Source organism: Leucoraja erinacea, chromosome 3, assembly GCF_028641065.1.
Source record: "Leucoraja erinacea ecotype New England chromosome 3, Leri_hhj_1, whole genome shotgun sequence".
NCBI classification, from domain to species: Eukaryota; Metazoa; Chordata; class Chondrichthyes; order Rajiformes; family Rajidae; genus Leucoraja; species Leucoraja erinaceus.
In genome coordinates this window covers 108,258,671-108,280,219 of record NC_073379.1, presented here as the reverse complement: position 1 = coordinate 108,280,219, position 21,549 = coordinate 108,258,671, and the positions used below count along the sequence as shown (strand labels likewise).

The window sequence follows — 21,549 nt, the reverse complement described above, 5'->3', positions numbered from 1 at the left end:
TATGGGTTTAAATTCACTGCAACCGCAACATTCCAATTGATCGCGTTCCAGACAAACCCACTCGCAAGCTGATGTAAATGGCCATTAATTTACAGGTATTAAACATTAAATTCCTTCCATTTGGCCTATAAGCCCATGACAATGAGATTTAAAAATTATGTTATATTGTGAATTCTTGTGTGAATGTTATTTGGACACTTAGGCTATTTAAAAATGTTAATTTATTCTTAAGAAATTGATAGATGTATAGATCTAGTAATTGCATTTTGTAATTAGCTACAATTAGGTAACTAATTATATGCTTTAATTTCAAGTCATCTAACTAAGATTGTTTCATATTTGTTTCAGAATGCTTCAATCTATAATAACTGAAAAATTATTTCAGTTCTCTTAATTTTTATGAAAGGCATGGGCTTTTGACTGACCTCGATCACAGCTTTTGTGTTAAGTCAATGGAAAAGCAATAGGGAACAAGATGGCCGAGTCCAGAGCGGGTGGAGCGGTGGTGGAGCGCTGCTGCTGCTGCGCGGCCCGACCTCCGGAGATTCGGAGGCTGCTACTGCGGGTCTGGCGGACGGCGCCACCGGGAGCCCGCTTTTCAGGGCTCTCGCAACGGCGACTTCTCCCGCCCGAGTTGCGGGGTCGAAGAGCTCCTGGAGCGGGGCCTGACATCACCGCCCCGCGTGGTTTGGAATGGCCGCGGGACTCTGCGAGCGCACGCCGGGGGCTCTAACACCAAGACCCGGTGTGCGACCTTGCACCACCCGGCGTGGCTTTAATGGCCGCGGGACAATCGCCATCGCCAGCCGGGGACTTTGACTTTGACTCTGACATCGGGGGGGGGGGGGGGAGTGCAGTGGAGAGATAAGTTTTTTTGGCCTTCCATCACAGCGATGTGATGGATATTTATGTAAATTATGTTGTGTCTTGGGTCTATTTGTTTGTAATGTATGGCTGCAGAAACGTCATTTCGTTTGGACCTCAAGGGGTCCAAATGACAATTAAATTGAATCTTGAATCTTGAATCTAATTTCCGAGTATGAAAATGGCCATAACTTTTTTAATACTGAAGATATGAAAGTGAATTAGGTGTCAAATTAAACTTATTTTTGTGCTTTATCTGATGGGATAAATTGCAGACTTGATTTTTAAATTCTCAAAATTTTGTAACATTGCTACATCTATGTAGCAAAGGAAATAGGCAACGTTTCGACCCGAAACCCAAGGGTTTCGACCCGAAACGTTGCCTATTTCCTCCACTGCTGCTGCTGCGCCCCCTGAGTTTCTCCAGCATTTTTGTCTACCTTCGATTTTCCAGCATCTGCAGTTCCTTCTTAAAATACTTCTTCTACTCACTTAGTTGGACTAGGTGTTGCGGGATCGCAGATCACGTCGTTCCCCAAAGTTCATCCGCTCTATGATCTTTGATTGCCACGCAGTCGATTTCTTGAGTCTTACTAGAATACAACTAAAAGTTGCGCAGGGAAGTGTGTGGTGGAGGGAGGGGGGGGGAGAGAGGCTGAAATGATTTATTTGACTTGTGCTTGCTCTGGATCGTGTGGAGCGAGTGAGTTGCTCGGGGACGACGGCGCCGGCGCGCGCGCTGCAAGCGACGGTTGAAGCAACGGCCGCCCCGGCGCGAGCTGGCGGGCGCGCCCGCCCGCCCCCGCCCGCCCCGCCCCCCAGCCCAGGCCAAGGCAAGGCAAGGCGGGCTGACGGAAGGAAAGCAGATGAAGTCATGAACTCTCCCCTCCGTTAGCGCTCTTTCATTGAAGTTGCGGTTCCTCCACCACCTTCCCCCACCCAAGCCGTGGAGCAACAACAAAATATAGACATAAAGAAAGTACTCTCCTCCTCCCTCCCTCCCCCCACCTCTCCCTTTTCCTCACTGCTATCGTGAGGCGGCGCTGGCTGGCTGGCTGTGACCATGATGGCGGCGGAAGTGGGGAATGAATGCCTGTTGGCGGCGGCCGCCGTGACTATGGCGGCTCCAGGTGGAGATGGAGACACGGTTGTTTTCCAGCCTCCGCTGCAAGAGATGTCGAGATTCGACCCGCTCACGGCTCTGGACACGGAGTCGACGTCGCCCGCCTCGGCCTCGGCCTTGGACTCCCTGTTGTCGGAGCCCATGGAGGCCGTCGGCGCTGCTGCCCCTCTCGCCGGCGCTGGCGCTGCCCCAGCTGCCCTCCCCTTGCCCCCGGACGAAGTGGATTCTTTCGACGGCCATGAATTTGAAGAGGAAGAAGTGGAGATCCCACTGATGGCACCTCCAACCAACCAGTGAGTAATGACAGTGTGACTCCTTGCGCTTAGTAAGCGGCCCAGGGCAAGTAAAGGCACCGGGGAGAAAGGAGGGAGGGCTCCCGAGAACAAAGAACCAAAGCCGCGGGTCTGATTATACCTGAACTAATTCAAAGAACATGGAACAAATGTTACTTATTTATTGACAACAGCAGGAGCACAATTCACGATTCACTGGGAGCATATTTTAACCTCCTACAGATTAAAATGTGTCAGTGTTTGCAATATTCCCCAGAGTAGCTATTTATGCAATTATTACAAATATTCAATTCCACCTGATTTTTGAATTGGTTCTGGACTCGGTTATTCCTTAAGTTGTGCTATAAGTTGATACCGGATCCTGCAATGTGTTTATTTTTGTTTTGTTTGTGCATGGTGTGTAGTATCTCCTTTATTGATTACTGATCATATATTTCGCTTGAGTCGTGACTAAATCTGAGTCGTTTCAATCAGATGGGTAATTGTTTAATTCGTCGAGTTTGACCTTTAAACTTGTATTTGGATGGTTACTTATGTTCACGAAAGGAATAATGTGTTTCAATGTCCACAAACATAATGGTTTTATTTAAATGCAATATGTTTCTTCTTTGGAAAAGTACTGTCTTACATTTGTCAGGGTGAGCCATTATGGATTATCTTTGCGTAGATAATGCAAGGATTATGATTTGTGTTTATAAATATAATCTATCAAGAATAACTACATGATATAAGCCATCTTTTGGTATCTATAGTAGCTTTGGTTCCACTTGAAACAAATCCCTTTCATTCACCTATCTTGCCCAATGCCAATCCGAAATCCATGCTGCTGTCTTTAATTTAATTTCTTCACTCTTCCCCATTGCATGTTTTTGGTATTTTGGCTCTTAAATTCCATGTTGATATTTTTGAACAATCGTGGTGAGATATTGTCATAACTTGAGGGGAAAATTATTCTATGCTTCCTTTTATGAGTTTATTTATGATCCTGGTGTCAGTTTCACAGAGTGCAGGAATGAGCCCTTTGGCTTACCATTCATTTCATGTTGATCTTTTTGTTTTACATTAAACCCACTTGCCTGTATTAGGACCTGTGTCTTGCTGCTTTTTGTCTGTCCTGATGACTGAACATTGTAGTTGTATCTAATTCCATTATCTCCTCTAGTATTGTTCTGTTTATTTAAGAAAGAGCTGCAGAGGCTGAAAAAATCTAAGGTAGACAAAAATGCTGGAGAAACTCAGCGGGTTAGGTAGCATCTATGGAGAGAAGGAATAGGCGACGTTTCGGGTCGCATGTTCCTTCTCTCCATGGATGCTGCCTCACCTGCAGAGTTTCTCCAACATTTTTTGTCTACCTAGTTTTGTTCTACGTAGGTGTATGTACCCCCCTCATCCAGTTTTAAACTCTTTTCTCTTACCTTAAACCTATGCCTTCTCGTTTTTGATGCAATGGGGGGAAGGTTTTTGACCATCTGCCCAATTTATGCTCTCTTAAATCTTTTATACTTTTATCTGGTTACGCCTCAGTCTCCTTGACATTGTGGAAACAAGCCCATCATATTAAATGTCTTTCCATAATTTAAATCCAGGCAACATTCTGAATCGCTTCTATACTTTAGTGCAATCAAATCCTCGTATGGTTATATGAGCTAAGGAATACGGTTTTGCATTTTACTCATTCAAATCCTCTCCAAGCATTTCTATTTGACATATATAAATATATACTGTTACTTTCCAAGCTGCGATTGGGCAGTTTCAGTTTTTATGTTAATAAAATGTTATAATTTTTAAAGTGAGTACCTCATTGTATGTTAACCTGCGAAGATGATATTGGTCTTCCTCAATCTGCTAAAATGCAAGTGATGCTGAAATATTCGAAGTGTGGAAATTGGTATGCATTTCAAAGGCTGAACAGCATATATAGAAACATAGAAATTAGGTGCGGGAGTAGGCCATTCGGCCCTTCGAGCCTGCACCGCCATTTAATATGATCATGGCTGATCATCCAACTCAGTATCCCGTACCTGCCTTCTCTCCATACCCTCTGATCCCCTTGGCCACAAGGGCCACATCTAACTCCCTCTTAAATAGATATGACTTGGAGTATAATAAAATACTAGTGAAAGAGCAAGATTGTTATTTTTAGGCTTGGGTTTATTATTGCGAAACTGACAAGCTTTTTTTCTTGCTATCCAATTAAATCACATAATAGGCATAAACACAATCCAGCTAAATTTAAGTACAATAGGTAGAGCAAAGGGGAAGAGATACAGAGTGCGGAATATAGTTTGTAGAATTGTAGTGCAACATTTCCAGTGACTGTTCAGAAGCCTGATAATTGAGGGGAATAGGTTATTTCTTAGTCTGGTGGTGCATGCTTTCAAGATTCTGTATCTTTTGCCCTGTGCAAGCGGGGAGAAGATGACTCAGAAAGCCTTTGATTGTGTTGACCATTTCCTGTGACAGCAAAAAGTGTCAATGATGGAGAGAGTTTGATCTGTGTGATGGACTGCTGTAATCAGAGATGTAATGCTGGTCAGGCTGCATTTAGAATACTGTGAGCAAATTTGGGCCACATATCTGAGGAAGGATGTGCTGGCTCTGGAGAGGGTCCAGAGGAGGTTTACGATGATTCCAGGGATGAGGGGGTTAGCATATGATGAGTGCTTGACAGCATTGGGCCTCTACTTGCTGGAGTGTAGGTTGAGGGGAAACCTCATTGAAACTTACAGAATAATGAAAGGCACAGATAGAGTGGATGTGGTATGTGGATGTGGAAAGGGTGTTACCACTGGTGGGAGAGTCTAGGGCCAGAGGTCATAGCCTCAGAATTAAAGGGAGCTCTTTTAGAAAGGAGACAAAGAAGAACTGCTTTAATCAAAGGGTAGTTAACCTGTGGAACTCATTGCCACAAAGAGCTGTGGATGCTAAGTCAGTAGATACTTTTAAGGCAGAGATACACAAATTCTTGAATAGAACGGCTGCCAAGGGTTATGGGGAGAAGGCAGGAAAATGGGATTAGGAGGCAAAGATCAGCCATGATTGAATGGCAGAGTAGAAATGATGGGTCAAATGGCCTAATTCTTTTCTGTAACTTGTGAACCTGTGTGTTATAAACACTACTCTGCCGTTTCTGGTGGTCTTTCTGTCGCTTCAGTGTGTTTAGTCATTTGTAATATTGATACCAAGGAACTTGAAGCTCTCAACCATTTCCACTTGGTATTATGGACACTGATTGTGGCATGTATTACACCATGCTTCCTGAAAGTTGATAATTTGTTCCCTCGTCTTGCTGACATTGAGAGAGAGAAAGAGAGAGAGAGGTTATTGTCCGGACACCGTTACCAAGTTCTCCATTTTCTTCCTATACTCCATCAAATCGTTTGTGATTTAGCCCATCACAGTAATGTCATTTGCAAACTTTGAAATTGAGTTAGAGCCAAATTAGGCCACACAGCATGAGTATACAAGGAGTATAGTAGGGACTAAGAATGTATCCTTGTGCAGGCACTGATGTTGTGAATTATCGCTGAGGTGATGTTGTCATCTATCCTTGCTGATTGTGAACTGCGAGTCAGAAAGTTGAGGGTCCAGTGGCAGAGGGGGGCATTGACTCCTAGGTCCGGGAGTTTGGAGATTAGTTTTGGATGGGATTATGGTATTGAAGGTGTAGCTATAGTCAATAAATAAGAGTCTGACATAGGTGTCCTTGTTATGTGTTCTAGAGATGAGTTTTGGGTCGGGGAATGCATCTACTGTGGACCTGTTGCGGTGGGACACAGACCCCAGCAGAGCGAGGTTGTTTGGGAGGCTGGAGTTAATGTGCACCATCACCAGTCTCATAAAGCACCTCATGATGGTGGCTGTCAGAGCCACTGGATGGTGGTCATTAAGTCATGCTAGATTACTTTTTATTTCTTGTACTATAATTGGAAGTTTTCAGTTGCTTCTCTAAAACACAGTAAATGTTAGACTGCTCATTGGATCAAGCAATATTTGAGAGGTGGGGTTTGCTATTAAAGGAGCTAAAATATCACTGGCTGATGGTCATTAAGGCATGCTATCTTACTTTTTATTTCTTATACTATAATTGGAAGTTTTCAGTTGCTTCTCTAAAACAAAGTAAACGTTAGACTGCTCAATACAACAATACAATACAATATGGTTTATTTGTCACATTGCACATAAGTGCAAGTGAAATGAATATGTCAGCAGCGGTGGAATTATAAAGAACTCACACAAAAACACAATAAAAATTTAACACAAACATCCACCACAGCATTCATCACTGTGGTGGAAGGCACAGAACATGGCCAGTCGTCCTCCATTTTCCCCCGTGGTCGGGACCTCAACCCTCCGCAGCCGTTGCTGCAGGCGTCCAGATGGTAAAAGGACAAGGTACAAGTCCAGGTAAGTCCAGAGTCGGCTCTTCCCCACCGGAGACCGCGGTTTTAAGTTGGTGTAGGCCGTAGTCCGGCGGTCGAAGATTTAAAGTCCCCGCCGCGCCGCAGACAGAAGCACCGCAGACTACAGGGCCGGCGGTCGAAGCACCACTCCAGGGGTGATGGTAAGTTCACGCCGGGCCCGCGGTAGAAGTTGGCCACGGGCCGGCAGTGATGGCTTCTTCTTCCCCCGGGTCCCCCACGAGGGATCCCGGGCTGCAGACGCCGCGCCAGCTGGAGCTGTGCAGACTGCGGCTTCAGGCTGCCGGCTGCCCCGGGGCCAGCGAAACGGAGCGCTCCCCTCCAGCGAGCCCCAGCGAGGGCTCACCCGCTCCACGCCGAGAGTCCACGCTGCACCCGCTGCTGAAGCCCCGGGTGCGTCTCCGGGAAAGGCCGCGCCGATCCTTGCTGTTAGGCCACGGCGGAGGCGACCTGGAAAAAGTCGCATCTCCGTGGAGGAGGCGGCCAAAACGGTTTCCCCCTTACCCCCCCCACACCACCCCCCACACAAAACACACAAAGAAACATTAAAAACATACTTTAAAACATACTAAAAAAAAATAAAAAAAGTTGGAAAAAAACTAACGCGCTGCTGACAGGGCTGCCGCCATTGCAGCGCCCCCACCGACATTGGTTCAAGCAATATTTGAGAGAAGTGGGGTTTGCTATTAAAGGAGCTAAAATATTACCACACTTTCACTGTGAAATTTGCCAAATTTACTGGGAAGATTGTGAACTAACATAGGCATTCACTCCCTGCTCAACATCCTCAGCATTGAAGTTGTAGTTATTGTCAGGTGGTTACATTATATTGACGTCTCTTTCTTTCCCAACATTAGACTCCTAAAACAAACAATCCTGAGCCATGTCATGCGATGAATTTACTGCGAAAAAAATAAAAAGATATGCTCAAAGCTCACTTGAAGTACAATTACGCTTTGGGTCCTGAGTACATCTGGTACATGACTTTTCAAAGTGGAGAGGGAGCTTTCAGAATGGTGTTGAGATCCTCAACTATGCATCATGATCATAGAGAAGCCCTCCTTAAGTGACAGAAGATTACAAACTATTCCAAATAGGAATTTGGAGTATTCCTATTCAACTATTCTATGTGGCCTGCTTGTTAGGAGTTTACAAATCCTATCATAACTTCATTAGCCCATCCAGAACCCAAAAAATCTAGTGGAAGTAAGAGATCCTTGATCCTGTGGCACGACCAAAGTATAAGAGGAATAATTGGATTAGCAAAAATGTTGTCTGAAATTGAGTTCACAAGATGGTCGAAAGGTGCTTTTCTCAAACCTTCAATAGAATAATGTTGAAGGTGAGGTTAAGGTCAGAAGTAGGAGCATGACAGAGAATTAAATGAATCGCTGATTGGTAGCTTGGAATTTCATATGTTCTGAATTTAGGTTTTCCAGCATTTTGGTCTCTGAAATATGCAGTTGACAGTATCATGGATAGCTAATACATAGTATTGAATAAGGAAATTAATTCTTCCAATGGGAAAAATGGATGGTGAAACAAGGGCAGCTGTTGTGAGAACATGAATTGATATGCTACTATTGGTGCTGAACAAGGAGTGGTCCAGAATGCCTGAAGGATATCATGCATCTACAAAACAGACCCTTCGTCAGACTAGTTAGGGTAAAAAGAAACAAGAGATATAGACGATGATGTAGAGAAATAAAGAACAATGAATGAAAGATATGCAAAAAAGTATCGATTGGAAGTGAAATAGGCCATGGTTAGCTGTTTGTTGGGTGAAAACGAGAAGCTGGTATGACTTGAGTGGGGGAGGGATAGAGAGGGAATGCAGGGTTACTTGAAGTTAGAGAAATCAATATACCACTGGGCTGTTAGCTACCCAAGCGAAATATGAGATGCTGTTCCTCCAATTTGCATTTAGCCTCGCTCTGACAATGGAGGAGACCTACGACAGAAAGGTCAGTGTGTGAATGGGAAGGAGAATTAAAGTGTTTAGCAACCGGGAGATCGGGTTGGTTCAGGCGGACTGAGCGAAGGTGTTCAGCAAAACGATCGCCCAGTCTACGTTTGGTCTCGCCGATGTGTTAGAGTCCACATCTTGAACAACAGACACAGTAGATGAGGTTGGAGGAGGTGCAAGTGAACCTCTGCCTATCCTGAAAGGACTGTTTGGGTCCCTGGACAGAGTCAAGGGAGGAGGCATAGGGACAGGTGTTGCATCTTCTGCGGTTGCACGGGAAGTTACCTGGGGAGGGGGTGGTTTGAATGGGAAGGGATGAGGTAATCAGGGCGTTGTGGGGGGAATGGTCTCTGCAGAAAGTGGAAAGGAGATGGGAACATGTGACTGGTGTTGGGATCCTGTTGGAGGTGCCGAAAATGTCGGAGGGTTATGTGTTATATGCGACGGCTGATGGGGTGACGGGTATGGACTAGGAAGACTCTTTTGCAACTGGGGGTGGAGGGGGGGGGGGGTGGCAAGGGCAGATCTGCATGGTGCCGTGGAGACACGAGTGAGGGCTTCATCTATGATGGGAGCGGGGATCAAGAAAGGGGAGGGATGTGTCGGAGATGATCCAAGTGAATTTGAATGCAGGATGGAAATTGGTGGTGAAGTTGATGAAGTCCATGAGTTCTGCATGGGTGCAGGAGTAGCACCGATGCAGTCGTCAATGTAACAGAGATAGAGTTTGGGGGTAGGGCCAGTGTATGCCTGGAACAGGGATTGTTCAACATGCCCTACAAAGAGGTAAGCAGTCCTCCTACAGGGGACTCTCTATTCATGTGGTTTACATAGGAATGAAGGAAATGGAGTAATGACGTTTTCCCTGGAAATCTATTTGAGTCTTTAGTTTTTAACCATATTGCTCAACGTTCAGAGCTTTTCTTTTGATAACAGATCATTTATTAAAGTTTCCATGTGTTATTAATCTAGAGTAAATTATGTTATTAATCTAGAGTAAATTGGAAAGGTTGTTTTTAATAATTTAAGTGAACGTATCTTTAAAGTGTTTAAACCCAAAGTTTTGTGATATCATGAGAGCAACAACCATGGAAAAGCTTATGAATTCAGGGGTCTGGCATGCTGACCATTAAAAGCTAATGTTCAGGTGAGAAACACAGTTTAAATGCAACTGGAATATTGTCCTTTAGTTCAAAGGAGTTGAAAAACGAAGTAGAGGAAGTGGTTAATTAGACATTTTTTCTTCAATTTCGTCTTGCATTTTTGCTGTCCAAGATGATATTGCTCCTCTGGTTCTGGCCATCTGATCTCTGAATTTAATAATTCCACCAATCACCTAAGCATTGAAAATCTCCCCATAAACTTGTATCTTCTTCCCCTCTTAAATTGATGATTTAAATATGCCTTTATTGACCCAAATTGTAATTGTTTGGTTTGCTGTCAACTTAACTTTGCTATGCTTTAAAATGCTTTGGCATAGTTTCTCTTTTAAAAGTGCCACATAACCACACCCCAGATGCTGCCCGTCTTGTTGAGTTCCTCCAGTACTTTATTATTCCAGCATCAGCAGTTTCCTGTGTCTCTATACAAGTTCATTTTGATAGAATTGTGGAATTGTGTTGGCTTCTTGTAGGAGCATTGCAATTTGACCCATTTCCTATAACTGAAAAGATGACGGGAACAAATGTCATTAGATTGAGAGTGTCAAAGTGTATCCTTTGATCTCATAATTCTTTCATCAGTCTCATGGAACAGGAGAGCATGGGAACAGTTCAGTTCAGTTCATTGTCACGTGCACCAAGGTGCAGTGAAAAGCTTTTGTTGCATGCTAACCAGTCATTCTTAGGCCCACAACATAAATCTCTTCTGCTGTTTCTCCAATGTGTCTATATCTTTCCTGTATTGAGAAGGCCAAAACTACACATAGTACTCAAGTATGACCCAACCAAAGTTTTATAAAGCTGCAGCATGACCTCCTAATTTTTATACTCAATGCCCTGACTGATGAATGCAAGCATGCCATATGCATTTTTTACAATTCTATGTGCTTGTGTTGCCACTTACGGGGAATTATGGACTTGGACTCCAAGATTTTTCTGTACATAAATGTTATTAAGGGTCTTGCCATTAACTCTATACTTTCTCCTTGCATTCAATTGCTCAAAATGTAACGCCTCATACTTGCTCGGATTAAAGTCCCATCTGCCATTTCTCTGCCCAATTCAGTAGCTAATTTATATCCTGCAGTATACTTTGACAGCCTACCTCTCTGTCTGCAACCTCCAATTTTGGTATCATCTACGGTATCCAATCTATTTTTTACATCTAAGTTGTTTATACCACAAACAACAGATCCTTGCGGAACCTCATTGGCCACAGATGTCCAGCCAGAATAACGCTCTTCCACAACAACCCTGTCTTCTATCAATAGGCCAGGTCTGAATCCAGATGACCAATTCACTGTGGATAGGTCATCAAGGAGGACAGACAAGAGATTTTATGGCAGAAAACAGAACGCCAGGGTCTTGAGGTGACTGCAAAACATTCTCGAGGGAGAGATGAGCAGCTCGTACGATATGCACATTGACACAAATAACATTGGTTGGAAAAGGATAATGTGTGCAAAGATAATTTAGGGAGTTATGGGAAAGGTTAGAAAGCAGAACCTCAAGGGTGATAATCTCTGGATTAATCCCAGTGCCATACATTAAGGAGGGTAGAAATAGAAAGATTGGAAAGCTGAATGTATGGTTGAGGATTTGGTGCAGGGGCAGTGGTTCAGATTTCTGGACCATTAGGACCTATTTTGGGAGAGGTGTACAAGAGGGACAGTCTGAACCTGAACTGGAGGGAAACAAATATCCTGGTGGGCTGGTTTGCAAGTGGTTAGTGGGTTTAAACTAAATTGGCAGGGTCTGATGCAGTAGTAATCAGATGGCAGTCTATAAATCGGTGCAGAAGTCAATGACAGCAAGTTCAGTTGACGGTATAGACAAGAACACAACAGGGAGTGAGGAAAGACAATTGAATTAAATTGCATTTATTTGATGCTGGAGACCTGATGGGCAAGGCAGATTAAATTAGGGTGTGGATAGGTGCATATAGCTGGGACATTATTAACCATTACAGAAACCTGACTGAAAGGGAGGGACAGGACTGGCAGCTGAATGTTCCTGTATATCATGTCAGTGGGCAAGTCTTTTAGGACCAGTGTCCACAATTCTTAAGCTTTAAAATAGTTATGGTCAAGGACAGAGCTGATTCATGTTAAAGTTGGAAATTTCTATGGGGGAAGGTCAACTTTGATGGTATTAGACAGGAACTTGTAAAAGTTGATTGGTGTTGATTGTTTGCAGGCAAACAGGTGGGATGGTTTTAAGTGTGATAGTGAGAATTTAAGTATGCATGTGAAGGGCAAGGCAGGTAGGAAGAAGAAACCCTGGATGTGATGAGATTAGTCTCTAGTCAGAAAAAAGGATGCATTAAGTCATATGTAGGCAGTTGGGATCAAATATATCCGTGGAGGAATATATATGGGCTTGAAGACCGTACTTGAGAAGGAGATCAGGAGGGCAAAAAGGAGGGGCCACAGTTTAAGAATAAGGAGTAAGCCATTTCGAACTGAGACGGGGAAACACTTTTTCTCACAGAGAGTGGTGAGTCTGGAATTCTCTGCCTCTGGTGGAGGCAGGTTCTCTGGGTGCTTTCAAGAGAGAGCTAGATAGGGCTCTTAAAAATAGCTGTTGGGGGATATGGGGAGAAGGCAGGAATGGGGTACTGATTGGGGTTGATCAGCCATGATCACATTGAATGACGGTGCTGGCTCGAAGGGCCAAATGGCCTACTCCTGCACCTATTCTCTATTGTCTCTATTGTCTATTGAGGCATGAGAGGTCTGTCAGATAAGATTAAGGGAATCAAAAGAGATTTCAAATTAGATAGCATCCAGGGAGAGCTAGCTAATTGGATACAGAATTGGCTTGATAGTAGGAAACATAGAAACATAGAAATTAGGTGCAGGAGTAGGCCATTCGGCCCTTCGAGCCTGCACCGCCATTCAATATGATCATGGCTGATCATCCAACTCAGTATCCCGTACCTGCCTTCTCTCCTTACCCCCTGATCCCCTTAGCCACAAGGGCCACATCTAACTCCCTCTTAAATATAGCCAATGAACTGGCCTCAACTACCCTCTGTGGCAGAGAGTTCCAGAGATTCACCACGCTCTGTGTGAAGCAAAGGGTGGTGGTGAAAAGTTGTTTTTTGGACGGTTGCCCTGTGACAACTCGTAGTGGGCATCAAGTATTGGTTCGCGGCCTGTCGCTGTTTGTCATTTATATCAATGATTTGAATTGGAATGAAATTATACAAGGCATGATTTGTATGATTGTGGATGACACTAAAATAAGTGGTATCATAAACAATGAAGACTGTTGTCAAGAATCACAGCAGGATCTTGCCAAGCAAGTGGCCTGAGAAACGGCGCATTTAACGTATATAAAAGGGTGATGCTGCATTTTGAGAAGTCAAACCAGGACGGGACTTTCACAGTGAGTGGAGGGGACCTGGAGTGCATTGCGGAGTAGAGGAATCGATGAGTATAAGTAAACAGTTCCCTGCGTCATAGATAGTTAGAATGGTGAAGAAGGATTTTGCCGTGCTGGCCTTAATCAGACGGATTTAGTATAGAAGTTAGAACATTTTGCTACAGTTGTACAAGTCATTGGTGAAATCGCACTTGGACTGTTATGTTCCATTTTGGTTAACTTGCTATAGAAATGATGCCATTAGCTGGAGAGAGCACAGTCAGAGGCTAAGGGGCGATCATGAAGAGATTTATAAAGTCATGAGGGGGATAGTTTAGACTCTCCATGGTAGATTAAGGAGAATTTAAAGAGATTTTGTAAGTATATTAAGGAAAAAGAGTAACTTGAGAAATATCAGGGCCCTCTATTTTGTTTCCCAGGGTTGGGGAATCCAGAACTCTAGGTTTAAGGTGAGAGGGGAAAGATGAGAGGACTTGTTTTAATAGAGGATGGTAGCTATATGGAATGACCTGCCAGAGGGAGTAATTGAGGCAGATACAATAACAACATTTAAACATTATTTGAACAGGTACATGGATAGGAAAAGTTTAGAGGGATATGGGATAAGTTCAGATAAATGGGCCTAGTTTAGAAGGGGTATCTTGGTCAGCATGGAGTTGGGTTTAAGGTCCCATTTATTCTGTCACTAGTCATCTTGAATCTGTCATTTTATTCTTGAGTATTCTACAAGTAAGAACTGTTTTTCATTATCTATTTTTAAAATTGCATATGTTCCTAACACATCTCTTTTTGTCTTTGGAACCTTCAATGCTCTTAAAGAGACCAATTCTACCATATCTCAATGAGAAGTAATTATCTTTCTAGTCTCTGAGTGTTCTGTAATTAAGATCATAGATAGATACAAAATGCTGGAGTAACTCAGTGGGTCAAGCAGCATCTCTGGAAAATTTCAGAGAACTTCTCCAGAGATGCTGCCTGACCCGCAGAGTTACTCCAGCATTTTGTGTCAATCAAAATTTGCAGTTCCTTATTAAGAAAGATCACAGTTGACTTTTGATCTAAATGAATGTATTTGCTTCCTTTCCCATGATGATCAAAAATGTTTCAAACACAAAGAAGGGTAGTTTTCCTGGAATCGATTATATTTTTAGAAAAGTTACAAATTGTATAATTCATAGAAATGTTTTTATCATAAATTTCAAAGAATGTAGATTGTCTAATCACATTGATGCTATATCAAAGGAAGCATATCCCCAATGGCTACTTTTCCAGAAGACCAAAGAAATTCAGCATGTGTCCAACGGCTCTTACCAATTTCTATTGATGCACTGGAAAAAGCATCCTATTGGGATGCATCACAGCTTGATTTGGCAACAGTTTTGTCCAGAACCATATGGCGTTGAGTTGTGGATACTGCTCAGTTCTGCAGCTCAGTTCATCACTCAAACCAACCTACCTCACTGTCCCCTTTAACCCAATGGAATCCAAGTACACTTCATGCTGCCCAAGAAAAGTAGCCAAAACAAAGACAATTTACACCCCTGTCGTTCCGTCTTCTCCCCTCTCTCGTTGGGCAGAAGATACAAAATCTAGATAGCACGAATCTGGATTCAGGTACGATTCTTTTCTCTGCTCTTTCTCTTTGGCTGCCCTGCCAGCAGTATGTTCATTATTTCGACTTTTTGGGGGTTTTTTGGTGTGTCTAAATGTCAGTTTAGGTGTCTCTTGGTGTGCCTTGTGGTGGGGGGGGGGACCGCTTTCGGTCGCCTCCTCGACGGAGAGGCGACTTTTTCCATGTCGCCTCCCTTGCGGCCTAACAGCGTGGATTGGAGCGGCCTTTCCCAGAGTTGGGCCCAGAGCTTCAGCAGCGGGCGCAGCGTGGACTTTTCCATTGCGGAACGGTGATCCCTTGCCGGGGGTCACCAGACAGGAGTGCTCCGATCGCTGGCCTGGTGACTTTGGCATCATGGGACTGTGGTCTGCGGAGCTTCTAGCCTTGGGCGTGGTGTGGACTTACCAGGAATCTGGGATCCCTTGCCAGAGAAGATCTCCGACCGCCGGCCTGCGGCCTATAACATCCTGAAGCCGTAGTCTCCGGTAGGAACTGCCGATTCGGGCACACCCAGCCATGGAGTGTGTTTGACCGTCCTGACGTCGGAGGTTTGATCATCCCGACTAGAGTGCCTGTACATCGGGCTGTCCGTAGCGGCGACTAAGGATGAACAATGGAGGAGGACTGACTTGGTTGCCTTCCACCACAGTGAAAAATGCCGTGGTGGATGTTTGTGTTAAATCTTATTGTGTATTGTGTGTTCTTTTTAAGTGTATTGCTGCTGGCAAATTCATTTCACTGCACCTTCGGGTGCATGTGACGAATAAAATTGACTTTGACTTTACCTGATATGCTTGCATATGTTTTTTTTGTACTAGTGGTTGGTAAGATGTGCCTGTACACTATAATTAATACTATGCACACTATAATAAATAAGTTATGACATTGGTCAACCTTTCACCATTTGTACAACCTGATCTGCTGGACATGCTCAATAGCCTTACATTTCACAGCATTTTTAACTTTTTGTCTATATTTACACTCTCCAACTGCAACTTTTAATTCAAAGACCCATTATTTATCTGCATGCAACCCTAATCAACTACAGCCTCATCTTTCACAGTTATGCTCTTTGTTTTATCTATCATTCCCCTCACCATGTTTGCAACTTAAGGCTAACTTATTTCACTCTCCTTCCCAGTTTTAACAAAGCATCTTCCACTTGAAACTTTAACTTCAGGTCTCCATCCACATAGACTGCATGGCTTGCTGGGCATTTTTGCATTTAACATAGGACAGTGCAGGAGACACAAGAGACTATAGCTGTTAGAATCGAGCAAAAAAACACAAACTGCTGGAGGTCAGATAGCAGCTGTATGGGGAATGAATAGATGATGTTTTGGGACAGGGTCCATCTTCAAACTGATGGAACGGGGTAGGAGTGGGGGGCAAGTGATAGATGGAAACAGGTGAGTGGAGGGTGATTGGCAGATGGCTGAAATAAGGCTAGAGATGAAAAAATGACAAGATGGTGTCAAAGGAAGATGAGGTGTGAAATGTAAAGCCAGAGGGAGGGAAATATGAGAGATGGGCTGCTTTATATTCATTGATTGTATTGGGGAATACGAGCCAAATTCAAGAGGATGGGACAAGTGTGGAAGGGGCATCTTGGCTGGTATGGACAAGTTGGGCTGAAGGGCCTACTCTACTTTGTGATGTCCTGAGTTTGTGGGAGGTAGCGTACTCTTTCTATGCATTTGCCAAAATCTGGATCCTATTTAATTTCTGTGGAGGATTCACAGAAGTTGTCAATGAAGCTAGCGCATCAGCTGAAAATAGTTAGGCCATATGCAATACTCATGAGCTACTGATATTTTAGGCCTGTGATCATTGATCAGCAGCAATCAATCATGATCATTATCCTATGTATACTGCATCACCAATTGGCATTCTCCCAAATGGCCTCAGATTTTTCTGTGGCCTATTTTGTGCTAAATTTAATCTAAAGTTGTCAACATTTCAAAGACGTTTACTGGTTACTCTTCTCAGCCCTGCTATTTAACTCCCATTCACATATTTGGCAAGATCAATCGGCTTGTGCAAAACGGTAGGTTACTGGCGTGTTTATGAATCAATGTGCATTTATATCATTGATTACTTTTTCCATCATTTTCATCGCAATTAAATATATGTTGATGAAAACTAGTTAGCATTAGGCTAGGTCGATCCATCTTTTTGGATCATCTAATACTGATAAGCCAAATCACATTGCTGAATTCAGATCTCTTATTCAAGACTGGTTAGGTCTGCAGCCAATAACTTGTTGCCGATATAACATACGATGAGTTAAAATCCCCAAAAAGCGCACAATTATTTAATAAACATTTTAATTCGGGATATGAACTGGGGTTTTCTCCACTAATAAGTTGCCTGTATTTTTTTTTTTTACCTTCATTACTGTCCCTTATCCTAAAAATGTTCTGCATTGACAAACATACTTTTTACTGAACCAACATTTTGCTGCTAATACCTTGGTTATCAAAATAATTTTAATGGCTACATTATAAATGCCACATAATTAGGCAATCCATAAATGCTAGGCAAAAAATTGTGATATTTTATAAATGGGGAAGCCATCTCTGTAAAGTCATCACTGTATGATTATTCTATTTTCAAATGTAATTAGGCATGAGCATGTGTTTAATTTTACTATAAAAATAAAATAGGGGCATGGATATAATTGAACCCTCCAATTTCTGTAGTATCCTGTCTATGCAGTTTCACTGAAGGATGCAATATTTTCTTAACAGAAATTTCAGGTTTATGTATAACCTTGGTTATCTTTTTAATGCCACTAAACTGAACCAACACTTCAGGTTATTTCACCCTTTCTCCCAAATGGTTTGATTAAACTTATAAGACAGATCTATAAAGTTAAAGTAGAAATAAAAACATTTAAGTAGCACCTTTCATTTCCCTGTGCCATTAATCCTTCACACCATGAATGGTTAATAGATCTGAAAAAAATCTAATTAGGTATTTGCGAATGAATCAAATTTACTTCGGGTAGTACAGCACTGGAACAGGTTCTCCGGCCCACAAATTCTGTGCCAAACATGAAACCAAGTTAAACTAATCTCCTCTGCCTACATATCAAGTTGAAGTGAGTTTATTGTCATGTGTCCCTGTATAGGGCAATGAAATTCTTGCTTTGCTTAAGCACACAGAAAATAGTAGGCATTTACTACAAAACAGATAAATGTGTCCATATACCATGATATAAATATATACACACGTGAATAAATAAACTGATAAAGTGCAAATAGCAGAAAGTGGTTATTAATAATCAGAGTTTTGTCCGAGCCAGGTTTAATAGCCTGATGGCTGTGGGGAAGTAGCTATTCCTGAACCTGGTTGTTGCAGTCTTCAGGCTCCTGTACCTTCCACCTGAAGGTGGCAGGGAGATGAGTGTGTGGCCAGGATGGTGTGGGTCTTTGATGATACTGCCAGCCTTTTTGAGGCAGCGACTGCGATAAATCCCCTCGATGGAAGGAAGGTCAGAGCCGATGATGGACTGGGCAGTGTTTACTACTTTTTGTAGTCTTTTCCTCTCCAGGACGCTCAAATTGCCGAACCAAGCCACGATGCAACCGGTCAGCATGATCTACTGTGCACCTGTAGAAGTTAGAGAGAGTCTTCTTTGACAAATCGACTCTCTGTAATCTTCTCAGGAAGTAGAGGCGCTGATGAGCTTTTTTGATAATTGCGTTAGTGTTCTCGGACCAGGAAAGATCTTCAGAGACGTGCACGCCCAGGAATTTTATGTTCTTGACCCTTTCAACCATCGACCCGTTGATATAAATGGGCTGTGGGTCCCCTTCCTACTCCTTCCAAAGTCCACAATCAGTTCCTTGGTTTTGCTGGTGTTGAGGGCCAGGTTATTGCGCTGGCACCATATGGACAGTTGCTCGATCTCCTTTCTATATTCTGACTCATCCCCATCGGTGATACGCCCCACAATAGTGGTGTCGTTAGCGAACTTGATGATGGAGTTCGCACTGTGATTGGCGACGCAGTCATGGGTATAGAGTGAGTTTAGCAGGTGGCTGAGCACGCAGCCTTGAGGTGCTCCCATGCTGATTGTTATCGAGGCTGACACATTTCCACCAATACGAACAGACTGTGGGCTGTGGATGAGGAAGTCGAGGATCCAGTTGCAGAGGGATGCGCAGAGACCCAGTTCTGCGAGTTTGGTAACCAGTTTGGAGGGGATGATTGTGTTAAATGCTAGAGTTAATGTGCCGGTTTCGCTGGTCGGCGCAGACAGGTGGGCCGAAAGGGCATGTTTCCGCACTGTATCTGTGAACTAAAATACAGTGGGCGGTTTTGCAGATAGCGAAGTTAGTTGTGAAAGATTGCAGCAGGATCTTAATCGATTGGCCAGGTGGGCTGAGGAATGGTTGATGGAATTTAATAGAGAAATGTGAGGTGTTACATTTTGGAAAGTCTAACAAGGACAGGACCAACGCCAGGGGAAATAACTTGTTCAGACCTTTAGCAGGAGAGAGATCTTGGGGTTCATGAATAGTGGTTAAAAAAAAGCATAGTATACTTTTCTTCATTGGTCAGGACATTGAAAATAAGAGTCAGGAAGTCATGTTGCACTTTATTATTCACTGGTTAGGCCACATTTGGAGTCATATGTGAAGTTCTAGTTGTCCTATTACGGGAGGCTTTGGGGACTGCTCAAAAGAGGCTTACCAAAATACTGCCTGGATTAAAACGTATTAGTTAAGAGGAGAAGTTGAACAAACTTGGATTGTTTTCTCTTGAGCTTTTGAGGCTATGGGAAAACCCGATGGAAGTGTATACAATAATGAGAGGTATAGTGTAGTCTGTCAGAACCTTTTTCTCAAGATGGAAAAGTCAATGATTAGACAGTATACTTTAAGGTCAGTGGGGAAACATTTGAGCATTGTGGAGCAACTTTTTTAGAATTTGCTGGGTGCCTGGATCACGTTGCCAAAGGTCGTGTTAAAATCAGATACAAATGTGTCATTTAAGAAATTTTTAGACAGGCACATGAATACTCAGGGAATGGAGGGAGATGGCACCATTGGGAGAATTCGATGTTCATGCCCCCGGGGTGCAGACTCCACAAACGGAATATGAGGTGCTGTTCCTCCAATTTCCGGTGCTGCTCGCTGTGGCCATGGAGGAGACCCAGGAAAGAGGACCCTTGCTGTCTCCTCCCCTTCCTCAGCCCCCCTGCTGTCTCCTCCCATCCCCCAGCCTTCGGGCTCCTCCTCCTTTTCCCTTTCTTGTCCCCGCCCACCCCCGTCCCCGATCAGTCTGAAGAAGGGTTTCGGCCCGAAACGTTGCCTATTTCCTTCGCTCCATAGATGCTGCTGCACCCGCTGAGTTTCTCCAGCTTTTTTGTGTAACCCAAAATTCTTAAGGGGTTGGACAGCCTAGATGCAGGAAGATTGTTCCCGATGTTAGGGAAGTCCAGGACAAGGGGTCACAGCTTAAGGATAAAGGGGGAATCCTTAAAAACCGAGATGAGAAGAACTTTTTTCACACAGAGAGTGGTGAATCTCTGGAACTCTCTGCCACAGAAGGTAGTTGAGGCCAGTTCATTGGCTATATTTAAGAGGGAGTTAGATGTGGCCCTTGTGGCTAAGGGGATCAGAGGGTATGGAGAGAAGGCAGGTACGGGATACCGAGTTGGATGATCAGCCATGATCATATTGAATGGCGGTGCAGGCTCGAAGGGCCGAATGGCCTACTCCTGCACCTAATTTTTATGTTTCTATGTTTCTACCTGCACTCAGACCATAACCCTCCATTCCTTTCCCGTCCATGTACCTATCCAATTTATTTTCAAATGATAAAATCGAACCTGCCTCCACCACTTCCACTGGATGCTCATTCCACACAGCTACCACTCTCTGAGTAAACATAGAAACATAGAAAATAGGTGCAGGAGTAGAGGCCATTCGGCCCTTTGAGCATGCACCGCCATTCAATATGATCATGGCTGATCATCCAACTCAGTATCCTGTTCCTGCCTTCTCTCCATACCCCCTCATCCCTTTAGCCACAAGGGCCACATCTAACTCCCTCTTAAATATAGCCAATGAACTGGCCTCAACTACCTTCTGCGGCAGAGAATTCCAGAGATTCACCACTCTCTGTGTGAAAAACGTTTTCCTCGTCTCGGTCCTAAAAGATTTCCCCCTTATCCTTAAACTATGACCCCTTGTTCTGGACTTCCCAACATCGGGAACAATCTTCCTGCATCTAGCCTGTCCAACCCCTTAAGAATTTTGTAAGTTTCTATAAGATCCCCCCTCAATCTTCTAAATTCTAGCGAGTACAAACCGAGTCTATCCAGTCTTTCTTCATATGAAAGTCCTGACATCCCAGGAATCCGTCTGGTGAACTTCTCTGCACTCCCTCTATGGCAAGAATGTCTTTCCTCAGATTAGGAGACCAAAACTGTACGCAATACTTCAGGTGTGGTCTCACCAAGACCCTGCCTGTACAACTGCAGTAGAACCTCCCTGCTCCTATACTCAAATCCTTTTGCTATGAATGCTAACATACCATTCGCCTTCTTCACTGCCTGCTGTACCTGCATGCCTACTTTTAATGACTGGTGTACCATGACACCCAGGTCTCGTTGCATCTCCCCCTTTCCTAATCGGCCACCATTCAGATAATAATCTACTTTCCTGTTTTTGCCACCAAAGTGGATAACCTCACATTTATCCACATTAT

General features: G+C 43.6%; 1 protein-coding gene across 1 annotated transcript in view; it reads left to right on the top strand.

Annotated features, from left to right (window-relative positions):
• The first annotated feature begins 1,701 nt into the window (after window positions 1-1,701).
• rasa1a (RAS p21 protein activator (GTPase activating protein) 1a) overlaps window positions 1,702-21,549 on the top strand; it is a 103,194-nt gene continuing 83,346 nt past the window's right edge. The window contains 1 exon segment of the mRNA XM_055633379.1: window positions 1,702-2,280. Coding sequence (XP_055489354.1) covers window positions 1,928-2,280 — 353 coding nt within the window. The 5' untranslated portion in view covers window positions 1,702-1,927.